General features: G+C 49.7%; 1 protein-coding gene across 1 annotated transcript in view; it reads left to right on the top strand.

The window, feature by feature from the left end:
- The window catches only part of Ptk7 (protein tyrosine kinase 7 (inactive)), a 65,321-nt gene that overhangs the window by 45,863 nt on the left and 7,990 nt on the right, over positions 1-11,468 (top strand). The window contains exons 8-16 of the mRNA XM_031346799.1: positions 3,351-3,484; positions 3,623-3,758; positions 3,879-3,998; positions 6,451-6,600; positions 6,700-6,850; positions 6,950-7,077; positions 8,867-9,070; positions 9,839-9,994; positions 10,505-10,737. Coding sequence (XP_031202659.1) covers positions 3,351-3,484; positions 3,623-3,758; positions 3,879-3,998; positions 6,451-6,600; positions 6,700-6,850; positions 6,950-7,077; positions 8,867-9,070; positions 9,839-9,994; positions 10,505-10,737 — 1,412 coding nt within the window. The remainder of the gene's footprint in view (positions 1-3,350; positions 3,485-3,622; positions 3,759-3,878; positions 3,999-6,450; positions 6,601-6,699; positions 6,851-6,949; positions 7,078-8,866; positions 9,071-9,838; positions 9,995-10,504; positions 10,738-11,468) is intronic.

Raw genomic sequence — 11,468 nt, 5'->3', positions numbered from 1 at the left:
AGAGCAGAACTCCACAAGTGTGAAGTCCTCAGGACACGGGGTCCTCAGTGTCAACACCAAGGCTCACCCATGTGGTGTGGTAACCCATGGGCCGTATTCTGTGAATTCTAAAGCCATTTGTCGTTCCTCCTGCGTGGGCCTCGGCAGTTGGGGGTGCTTTGGGACACTCAGAACACAGAACCTCATGCTTATGCGTGTTCAGGTTTGGGAGATGCTAGCCTCAGTTGGTCACTTCACAGACGACAGAGCCGTGCTGGATGCTCTCTGAGGAAACCTATGGAATTCAGTAGTAGTGCATGAGGCAAGTAACACTGGAGCAAGCATGGAGCTGTAGAGTCAGAGGAAGTTGGGCTCTGGAACCTTGTTTAGCTGCAGAGACTTGTTGAGTGGCCCCTTTATGCTAGGGCACAGTCCTCAGTACCAGGAATGTGGCAATAAGGAAAACAGACACACACACCTTCACATACCCCGGTAGCTTATATTCTGACAGGAGAGACCAAACAAGTGTGAAAAACAGCTTAACGAGCAATTACAGAACTTCAATAACTTTATTCTATGTGTATGAGTGTTGTGCCCGAGTGTAAGTCTGCACCACATGTATGCCTGGTGTCCACAGAGGCCAGGAGAGAGAGAGCATTGGAGCCCATCCCTGGGACTTACTGCTGGTTATGTGGATTCCGGGAACTGAACCTACATCCCCTGCAAGAGGAAGCAACAAGGGTGCTTCCTCTCTGAGCCATCTTCCCCAGTCCCTAAATATATCATTTTAGGTTACAGTCCAACTACATGGAAAAGTAACAGAAAAAAATGTTGAGATGGGAGGAGTGGGGGAAGGTTAGGGAAGCCTCTGTCAGGGGACATTGGGCTAGTATTTAAAGTAAGGATGAATCCTGTCTGGAATTCAGTGTGTGATTGGGAGACACACTGCATGCTGGTGAGCGTGGGTAAAGGTTGTCCATGAGGTGGAGACCTGTGAGGACTTCCGCTCTCATTGAAGTGTGTCACTTACCCAGCACCCAACATCAAGCCATTCTTGGCCCCAGTGGCTCGGAACAGTCTTGGATTTACTTAGGTTTTTGTGGGTGGGAGGGATTCACCTTCAAGGAAAGGCTCAGAAACTCCACAATGCTGCCAGAGGGCCAGTCAGCCACCTCACGTCTAGTGGCCGGCTGGTCTCTCTGATAGTTGTCTTCACGTGCCTGGCTAGGCCAGGTTTGCTCATGTAGGAACTGGATTCCAAGAGAGCCAAAGTGGACTGTAGACGGCAAGCCAGTCTCAGGCCACCCAGCATCCAGGAAATGGAGGTAGACTGCCTCTTGATGGAGAATGTGTGGCTGTCACATTAAAAAGAGATGAAAAGGCCCGGAGGGCTGCCTATGGCTGTAAACACTGTCTTGCTTGTAAGTTGGAAGACCGGCTTTCCAGATCATTCCAGCTGTGCGGAGAAGACCAGAGTGCTTAAACAGGGCTGGTCAGATGGTTGGGTGGATATTTACCACCAAGTCTGACAGCTTGAGTTCAGTCCCTGAAACCCATGGTGACAGGAGAGAGTGGCCCAGCAAGTTGTGTTTCATCGGCACACATGCACATGCACTGTGTCGCCCTGGCTAGCCTGGAACTCACTATGGAAGTCAGACTGGCCTTAAGCCCAGACATCCAACTGCTTCTGCTATCCGGATGTCTCTACCCGTCTCTATCCACCTCTATCCGGATGTCTCTATCCGTCTCTATCCGCCTCTATCCGCCTCTATCCGCCTCTATCCGTCTCCGCATGGTGGCCCTCCTTCTTTCCTCTTTCCATCTGGGACCCACTCACTGAGATCAGAAGTCGCTCTCCCTCCTCTCCTGCCCAGCTATTGGCTGAGGAGCTTTTTATTAACCAATCAGAGGTGGTGGAAAGCAATTTTTACACAGCATTGAGACAGGGGATGCTTGGCAATGCCAAGTCCCACTGCAACCAGAGTTCTGGGTCCAGTAATCAGCATCTGGGTACACAGTGCACAAAACTGTCCCCTAGCCTGGCCTCGAGGGACAAGTAAGTCAAGATTGGACCTGTGGCTTCTGCAGTTGGCTGTTCCCTCCTGAGATAGAATAGGAGAGTAGAGAGTTAGCTAGCTAGCATCGCATGAGGCAGGAGAAGCAGGTTTTGAAGGGAATGAGTATGCCCATGAGGTCTGGATGCCTCTAGCTATCCATTTAGAAATGCCAAGAGACAGTTCTTGCTGTGGGGAGGTGCTTTGAATCAGGAGACACACGGTTGGGGTTGTCTGTTTATAAGACAGGAGATTCTGTAAGGAGCTAATAATGCAGCTCAAACAGGACGGTTCTGAGGACCGAGTACATCAATCTTGCTGTGACAAATGTCTGAGTGATGTAAAAATGGAAGGATTTGTGTTTGGCTCATGGTTTTAAAGGTTTTATTCCATGGTTTGTTGGACCCATTGGTCTGGGTCTAAGGGGAGACAGAATATTTGGGTGGTAGGAGCCTGAGACAGAGATTACTGATCTCGTTGTGGCCAGGAAGCAGAGAAGGGTATGAGGAGGAAGGGTTTGGGAACAAGTCAAGTTCTTCAAAGACATACGTGACTTTGAACACCCTTAGTGACCACTAAGCCAGGCCCCAGCTTCTTACTGAAGTTTATGCCATCTTCCAAAATAGTGCCACAAACTGGGGACCGAGCTTGTGACACTTGAGCCTCTGAAGGACACCCCCTCCTGAATTTCCTTGTGTAACCCTGTTTGTCCTGGAACTGACTCTGTAGACCAGGCTAGCTTCAAACTCAGAGATCTGCCTGCCCCTGCCTCCTGACTGCTGAGATTAAGGCTGTGGGCCACCACTGCCCAGCTCTATGGGGGACATTTCATATTCAAACTTAAGACTAACCATGGCCCAGTATGATGTAATGTGAAAAGCACTATTTGCATGCCTGGGATCTGTGAAGGCCAGAAGAGGGGCTTGTATCCCCTAGAACTAGAGTTACAGATGGTTGTGAGCCACCTTATGGGTGCTGGGAATCGAATCCTTTAGAAGAGCAGCCATTGCTCTTAACTTCAGAGCCATCTCTAGCCCCTGGTGGTGGAGTGTCACAAAGCACAGTGCGATCTTCTCCCTCTTGTGGTAGCAGTGGCCATTACTTCTTTGAACTTCTGTTTTCCTAGCCTACTCTTCGGAGGTAGAGGAATGCACCGGGGTGTTTATTATGGATGGAATAAAGGTGTGGGAAAGTGCTGGTGCCCAGGCCTCTGCGTGTCACCTGAGCAGCCTCGGTGACTTAGAACTCTGTGTGATCGACACGTTTTGTTTTGGAAACCTGTTGCTCAGCTTTATCTGTTTCTTGCTGTCCCTCTAGCTGTACCCACGTGGATTAGGAAGCCCCAAGACAGCCAGCTGGAGGAGGGCAAGCCCGGCTACCTGCACTGTCTGACACAGGCCACACCCAATCCCACTGTGATCTGGTACAGGAACCAGATGCTGATCTCAGAGGTGAGGAAGGATGGCTCTTTGGTGGATGGGAGAGTTCCTCACAGCCTTTGTCCATGCATACCCCGAGACCTCTCTCACCCCTGAGGCCGCCCTCAGGGAGATGGAACTAGCCCTCGTCTACTCAAGTCTGTCCCGCAGGACTCGCGGTTCGAAGTTTCCAAGAATGGGACCTTGCGCATCAATAGTGTGGAGGTATATGATGGGACGTTGTACCGTTGTGTGAGCAGTACCCCAGCCGGCAGCATCGAGGCCCAGGCCCGTGTCCAGGTGCTGGGTGAGTTGGCATAAGTGTTATGTTGGAGAATACCTAGCTTGTGTAGGCAGGGGAGTGACAGTGATGGCCCTGGCCTCTCCTTGTCTCAATTATTCCTCCTCTCTTTCCCGACTGACCCAGAAAAACTCAAGTTCACGCCACCACCGCAGCCACAGCAATGCATGGAATTTGATAAGGAGGCTACGGTGCCCTGCTCAGCCACTGGCCGGGAGAAGCCCACGGTTAAGTGGGTACGGGCAGGTGGGTGCCATGTGACACAGGCTAGAGAGGGCAAAGAGGGACAGGGGAGTGCCCAGCCTGCACCTGGAATTGTTGGGAGAAACCAGAAATGAAGGACCAATTGATGTAGTCCAGTAGAAATTGGAAAGCTATAACCCCAGAGTGGTAGAGAGTACAGCGCTGGTCGGCACAGATGGCAGGTGGGTGGGTTGTCAAGGCAGTGGTGTCAAGACCTCTTGTCGCCAGCATTAAACTCTATTAACTCTCATTAACTCTATTATCATAGAGTCTGACATGCTTGGGGGTGTAGACATCACTGTGCTATCTGCCACCTTCATGTCTGTCTCCTTCTTCTATGAATTGCTTTGTTTACTCTTGCATAATAACTTTATTATATACACAACTTTTACTTATTCTTCTTCCTGCACAAAGGTGTGCTTGTTTTTGTTTTGGAATTAGTAGAGTAGTCGGGGTTGAACCTGTGACCTTCAGGATGCCAGGCAAGCTGCCCTTGCTGAGCAGCATCCCTGGCCATTTTTGAGTCTTTAAGTATTTAATTAGCTGAGTTTGTTAATTGTCATAGATAAGGTTTCACTATATAGTTTTAGCTGTCCTGGAACTCACTGTGCAGCCCAGTCTGACCTCAAGCATAGGCTCATTCTGCCTCAGCTCCCCAAGTTCTGTGACTATAGGTGTGCACCCACGCTCGTACACCTGACCTTTTTGGCTTTTGTTCTTTGAGACAGTCTCATTATGTAGAACAGGCTGCCCTCGAACTCGCTGGGATTTAAGACATGTACCACGAAGCTCAGAGTATATGTGGTTTTTGTCGTTTTACTTTTTTCTTATGTGAGTGGGTGTTTTGCTTAAAGGTTTGTCTATGCATGGTGTGAGCATCATGCCTGCGGAGGCCAGTAGACGCATCAGATCCTGGGGGGACTGAAGTTAAAGGAGCTGGAGAGGATTGTGAGCCACCATATGGTGCTGTGGATGCTAGGGCTCAAACCCGAGACCTGGAAGAACAGCCTGTGCCCTTAAGTACTCTGCCATCTCCACCTTTTTTAGTTTTGAAGCAAGATCTCACTGTTTAGCCCTGGCTGAGTGTGGAGTATGCTGTTCTTGTGGACCAGGCCGCTCTCAAATATAGATCCGCCTGCCTCCTGAGTGCTGGGATTAAAGTGTGCTACCATGCCCAGCACTTAACATGATTTTGTTTTGTTTTGTTTTATTTTGTTTTGAGATAGAGTTTCTCTGTATAACCCTGGCTGTCCTGGAACTCACTCTGTAGACCAGGCTGACCTCAAACTCAGAAATCCCCCTACCTCTGCCTTCCAAGTGCTGGGATTAAAGGCATGTACCACCACTGCCTGGCTACTTAACATGATTTTTAATTTAACATTATTAAGCATTTCTCCTTTGTCTTTATTGTACATAATGGTACATAATATCAGTCTCAACTATAGTCATAACAATCTCATAATTGGAACCATTGACATTTACTTGAATATTCTCTAGGTGTTAGAGGTGCAGTGTGTTACCCCTCGTTTTTATTGCTCTGGAGGATTCTAATCCCAGTGGTACTGGGCTTTATTTTTCTGGATTTATTTCCTTTGGGAAAGAATACCAGAAGTGGATGTGTGTGTGTGTAATATTATTTTATATTATATATTTACTATATATAATATTTACATAGGATATATAACATATTAATATATACTACATAATTATATAGTGTATATTACATTATTTATATTTAACTTGTAATATATAAATAATATAAAATAAATATATAAACTATATAAACAATAGAAATATATAATATATCTACAAAACGACATGAACATTTCTATAACCATGTATATAAGCCACCAAATTGTTCTTAGAAGGCTGGAGCGAGCCGGGCAGTGGTGGCGCATGCCTTTAATCCCAGCACTTGGGAGGCAGAGGCAGGTGGATTTCTGAGTTCGAGGCCAGCCTGGTCTACAGAGTGAGCTCCAGGACAGCCAGGGCTATACAGAGAAACCCTGTCTCGAAAAACCAAAAAAAAAAAAAAAAAAAAAAGAAGGCTGGACCGGTTTCACATTTGTGCCAGCCATGGGAGTAAGGTGGGGGTTGTGGCATCTGCAGAGGGCTCCCGAGCTCAGGCCTGGGATCTTTCTGGAAGAAGTAGGGTCCTGGTACATCTGGGATGGGGCCGCAGGAGGGAGGACGAGGGGGCCGCAGTGAGGTGAGGACGAGGCCAGACAGTGGCCTGATCAGAAGTCTAGTTTGGCACAAGTGAAATGTTCTTGAGCTGTAAAAGAAGAAAGCCTGAAAAATTGGAGCAGAATTAAGTAGTAGGGGGCTTTGGACGGTGCCTGTGAGTAGGAAGGGATGGTGACATGTTTGGAGTAGAGATGAGTAACCAAGGGCCTGGTCGGCCATCCGTGTCATTCTAAACCATGGCGTGATTGTGACTTCTTGCTCTCTGCAGATGGGAGCAGCCTCCCTGAATGGGTGACAGACAATGCTGGGACCCTACACTTTGCCCGAGTGACCCGAGATGATGCTGGCAACTATACATGTATTGCGTCCAATGAGCCACAGGGCCAGATCCGTGCCCATGTCCAGCTGACGGTGGCAGGTGCGACTGTGGTGGTGCCCTGAGCCGTTGTTGACAGGGCCTAGAGGGTAGCCACACACATTCCATAGCTCACTACTTCCCTGGTCTCTTTCTATGCAGTTTTCATCACCTTCAAGGTGGAACCAGAGCGGACAACTGTGTACCAGGGCCACACAGCGTTGCTGCGGTGTGAGGCTCAGGGGGACCCCAAACCTCTTATTCAATGGAAAGGCAAAGACCGGATCCTGGACCCCACCAAGCTGGGACCCAGGTAGGGCTGCCTCCCTTCCACACTGCCGTCACCTTCCCTGGGATCGTAGCTTCTTGGGGGCTGGCCAGGTGACCATTGCTGTGGCTTCTCTCACGACAGGATGCACATCTTCCAGAACGGTTCCCTGGTGATCCATGATGTGGCCCCTGAAGACTCAGGCTCCTACACCTGCATCGCTGGCAACAGCTGTAACATCAGGCACACAGAGGCCCCGCTCTTAGTCGTGGGTATGGGCCTGGAAAGGAGCCCCTATAGGGGAAGGGGTAGAATCCTTTCTCATCTTAGAAGTTCTGGCATCCCAGACAGAGCAGACCGCTTGCTGGACTGTCAGTACACAGCTGAGCTGTGTGCACTTGCGCTGCTTAAGGACGCTTAGCTCTCTCTAATGCCTCGTTCTCTTGTTCACTTATAAAGAGAACAGGTTTTTTTTTTGTTGTTGTTGGTGCGCAGTCTCAGAGCCCTCAGCCTCTGCTGCTTAGGCCCTGTTGCTTTGGATCTGTGACACCGTAGGACATGGTGGCAAAGGGCATGTGGCAGAAGACATCTTGTTTCTCATGTGTTAGAGTAGAAAGCAAAAGAGAAGAATGGGCTATGCCTCAGTTTCCCCATGACCTAGCGCTCTTCCACGCAGTGCCACCTTCTGAAGGTCCCAGTGCTTCCCAGTAGCATCCTAGGCAGGGGACTGAGTTTTTAACGTGGACCTTTTGGGGGGGGAGCCCACATAAGCCAAGCTTAGGGATAGCTGGCTTAGAGATTGAGAGCACTTCCTGCTCTGTTTGTAGCATCTAATGCCAGCTGGTTCACAACTGCCTGTGCCTCCAGGTGACCCAAGGCCTCTAGCCTCTGGCAACACTTGCACTCACAAGTATGTAAGTACACATAGACACACAAACATGCACAGACCCAAACCCACACGTAGACACATGAACATACACATAAATAAAAGTAATTTTTTAAAGATTTATTTATTTATTTTATGTATATGAGTGCACTGTAGCTGCGCAGGTGGTTGTGAGCCTTCATGTAGTTGTTAGTAAATGAATTTAGGACCTCTGCTCACTCTGGTCAGCCCTGCTTGCTCAGTCCCTGCTCTCTTCGGCCTTAAGATTTACTTATTATTATACATAAGTACACTGTAGCTGTCTTCAGACTCACCAGAAGAGGGCATCAGATCTCATTATGGGTGGTTGTGAGCCACCATGTGGTTGCTGGGATTTGAACTCAGGACCTTCATAAGAGCAGTCAGTGCTCTTATCCGCTGAGCCATCTCACCAGCCCCCAAAGTAATTTTTTCTTGAAATGCTGCATCTTGGATTCTGAGACTGGAGGATTATCATGATTTCAAGCCCTGAGACAGATAGGATTGTTATGACTTCAAGGCTAGTCAAGGTTAGATAGTGAATTCCAAGATGGCCTGGGCTACAGACTGAGACATTGTCTCAAACAAAAGAAAAGAAACAAAGACTTGAACTACTCTGAGTAGAGAGGGGACCAGGTCAGGATGCAGGAGGCCCAGAGATGGTGACAGGTTAACATCCCAGGCCACACCTGCCCTAGTGATCTCTGTCCCTGTTAGAAGTTGTCACTGTGGCTATAGAAGAGAGGGGATGAAGGGGAAGAAAGTTCACAAACTTTCCCACAAACATCTCCAGTCAGCAGAACTGTTTTCCTGGTAACGGAAATGGAGTGTGGGATCTCTTGCTTGAAGCTGTTGACATTCACCCAGTGACTCATGGGACTTCTGTCTTGTGAGCCATTGAAAGCCAGTGGGCTAGCAGTGCAGGAGCCTACTCTGAGCTGAGCGATAACTGGGGTGCTCAGCCGGAAGCTTCCCAGCATCCTTCAGGGTTAGCTCACAGTCTCAAGGAAGGAATGTTCCTTGGGTCTCCATGGCATGTGGAGGCCTTCAAGTATCTAGAGGTTGTCATATATCTGGGGTGGGGGAAAATTTGGTAGAGACTTGGGGGCTGGTTGGCTTGAGTTGCCCCTGTCCTGACCTCTCCATGTGTCTCTTAGACAAGCCAGTGATGGAGGACTCAGAAGGCCCTGGCAGTCCTCCCCCATACAAGATGATCCAGACCATCGGGCTGTCAGTGGGCGCAGCTGTAGCCTATATCATCGCTGTACTGGGCCTCATGTTCTACTGCAAGAAGCGATGTAAAGCCAAGAGACTGCAGAAACAGCCTGAAGGGGAGGAGCCAGAGATGGAGTGCCTCAATGGTGGGTCCCCCGTCTGGGGAGGTGGACCAGCATGGGTACAGAGCACCCTCCCGTGGCAGCTGTGGAGGAAGAGAGCCAGTGGGGCTGGAGCTGGGGCTGGAGCTGAGGCTGCCTCTCCTGGCTGCAAGCCTAGAGTTGGCCCATTCTCAGGGCCTTGACTTCTCAACTGCTTGGCTCAGGACTCCCTCAGTGAAGCCTCTGGGGCCAGCCTTCTCTCCCACCAGTAAAGCACTGATAAATTTGGTATGCATATACATGTGCCTATAACACATCTTTTCAGTCATCAGCCTCCAGGGACAATCTTATCTGTCCTCTTTTTCCCTAATCCCTCCCATCACTAGATTCTCCCTGAGGGCATTGCTGGGTCTCCACTCAGTTTATGCAGTCAGGAACAGTTCCTGGCTCTACGTGATCTCCCCTTTGCATACAATGGGTCCGGTAAAAACCAAGCAGCTTGTGTGGGTATGGCATTCAGGTCTAGTGACTGAGATTAGAGTCCCACACCAAGCTCATTTCATACCTCCTAATTGTCTTCATCACTAAATGGTCACACCCAGGGTCTGCAGCCAGCCCCTAAGCCCCATCAGGTTATCTGTGGGAATAGCTATTTTGTGTGTGATTGGACTCAAGTTGTCAGGAAGCAAGGTGGTGATGGTGGGGACAGACAAGAGGGGACACAATACAACACATCACAGGACATGGGAACTGAGCTCTCTGAGGTCTGCGGGGTGTCAGTCTTAGGTTATCCCCCTGGCCCCTTGTTCCCAGGTGGGCCTTTGCAGAATGGACAGCCATCAGCAGAGATCCAGGAAGAAGTGGCATTGACCAACTTGGGCTCTGGCCCTACAGCCACCAACAAGCGCCACAGCACCGGTGATAAGATGCATTTCCCACGGGCCAACCTGCAGCCCATCACCACTCTGGGTATGTGGCCTTGCCTACAGCTGCCCCAACTTTGCCACAGGACACTGGTTTTGAGTCTGGGTCATGGGCTGAGGTCCTTCCAATTTAGAAAATACTAAATTTACTTATTTATGTGTATGAGTACTCTGTCTGCATGCTTGTCTGTACACCAGAAGAGGGCATCAGCTTCCATCATAGATGGCTATGAGTCACCAAGTGGTGACTGGGGATTGAACTCGGGACCTCTGGAAGAGGAGCCAGTATGCTCTTAACCTCTGAGCCATCTCTTCAGCCCCCAAGTATTATTTCATTTTGATACTCCTGAAAAAGGTTCTTTTAAAAAAGAACTAAATTAATTTATAGGTTTGTTCTGAGGTGTTTTTGTTTTTAAGCATATCAAGACTTTTGGGGTAGAGAAATGCTCACCTGCCTAATGGCTGTGTGCAGCGAAAGCTTGCGGTATAAGAAAGGCCAGGGCTGTGTCCCTCTCACTCAGTGGCTTCTTTTGCCAACATGGATCTACACCCACAGGGAAAAGTGAGTTTGGGGAAGTGTTCCTCGCAAAGGCGCAGGGCGTAGAAGAAGGCGCGACAGAGACACTGGTCCTCGTGAAGAGTCTGCAGAGCAAGGACGAGCAGCAGCAGCTGGACTTCCGGAGGGAGGTCGAGATGTTCGGGAAGCTAAACCACGCCAACGTGGTACGGCTTCTGGGGCTGTGCCGGGAGGCTGAGCCCCACTACATGGTGCTGGAGTATGTGGACCTGGTATGTTGTGAGGTGCCAGGGGCCGGGTTCGGGGGTGGGCCACCACAGAGGTCTTGGCTTCTGCTGGCTTTAGACAAAGCTTGCCTCCTCCTCCTACGCGAGCAGTCTGCTTCCCAGCTGTCTGTCTCAGCCTTCCCTTTCACCTTGCTCAGCTCCTCCTGTCTTTCTGGAGGTCAGTCTTAAGTTCTGGGGCTTCTTTGCACGCTGCCTGGATGCCCTTCAGGTCCTGCCAACCGGTTTTCTTTGCTTTGTCCCTTTTTTCTGCCTCAGAACTTGCAACTACTTGAGAACAAGCTTGTCTGAACCTGACTGGCCTTCTCTCTTCCCTTCCTGTCTCCTCTCCTTCCCTTCCTCTTTCCTTCCTACCTCCTTCCCTCCTCCCAACCCTCTCTTCCTCTCTCCCTCCTTTTGTTTTTTTTTCCCTTTAGGTTCCCCTCTCCTCTTCTCACCCGGTTTCTCTCCTGGTTCAGGTGTGACCCTGATTATTAGCCTGTCCACCAAGTTATCATTCCTGTGCTCTGTGCTCAGCCCAGTTTCTGCCTTTCTTTGCTAGGTCTAGGTCTTCCTGGTCTTCACACTGCTACTGTAGAGCGCCAGGGAAGGGGATGCTCTCAGCCTTCTTCTGAGCTCTGTGTGTGTGTGTGTGTGTGTGTGTGTGTGTGTGTGTGTGTGTGTGTGTGCGCACATTCAGGTCAGGGCTTGTCACTGTCTCCCTGCAAGCACGGGCTTGG

This window comes from Mastomys coucha, unplaced genomic scaffold, assembly GCF_008632895.1.
Source record: "Mastomys coucha isolate ucsf_1 unplaced genomic scaffold, UCSF_Mcou_1 pScaffold3, whole genome shotgun sequence".
NCBI lineage: Eukaryota > Metazoa > Chordata > Mammalia > Rodentia > Muridae > Mastomys > Mastomys coucha.
This window is presented reverse-complemented; position numbering and strand designations above follow the sequence as displayed.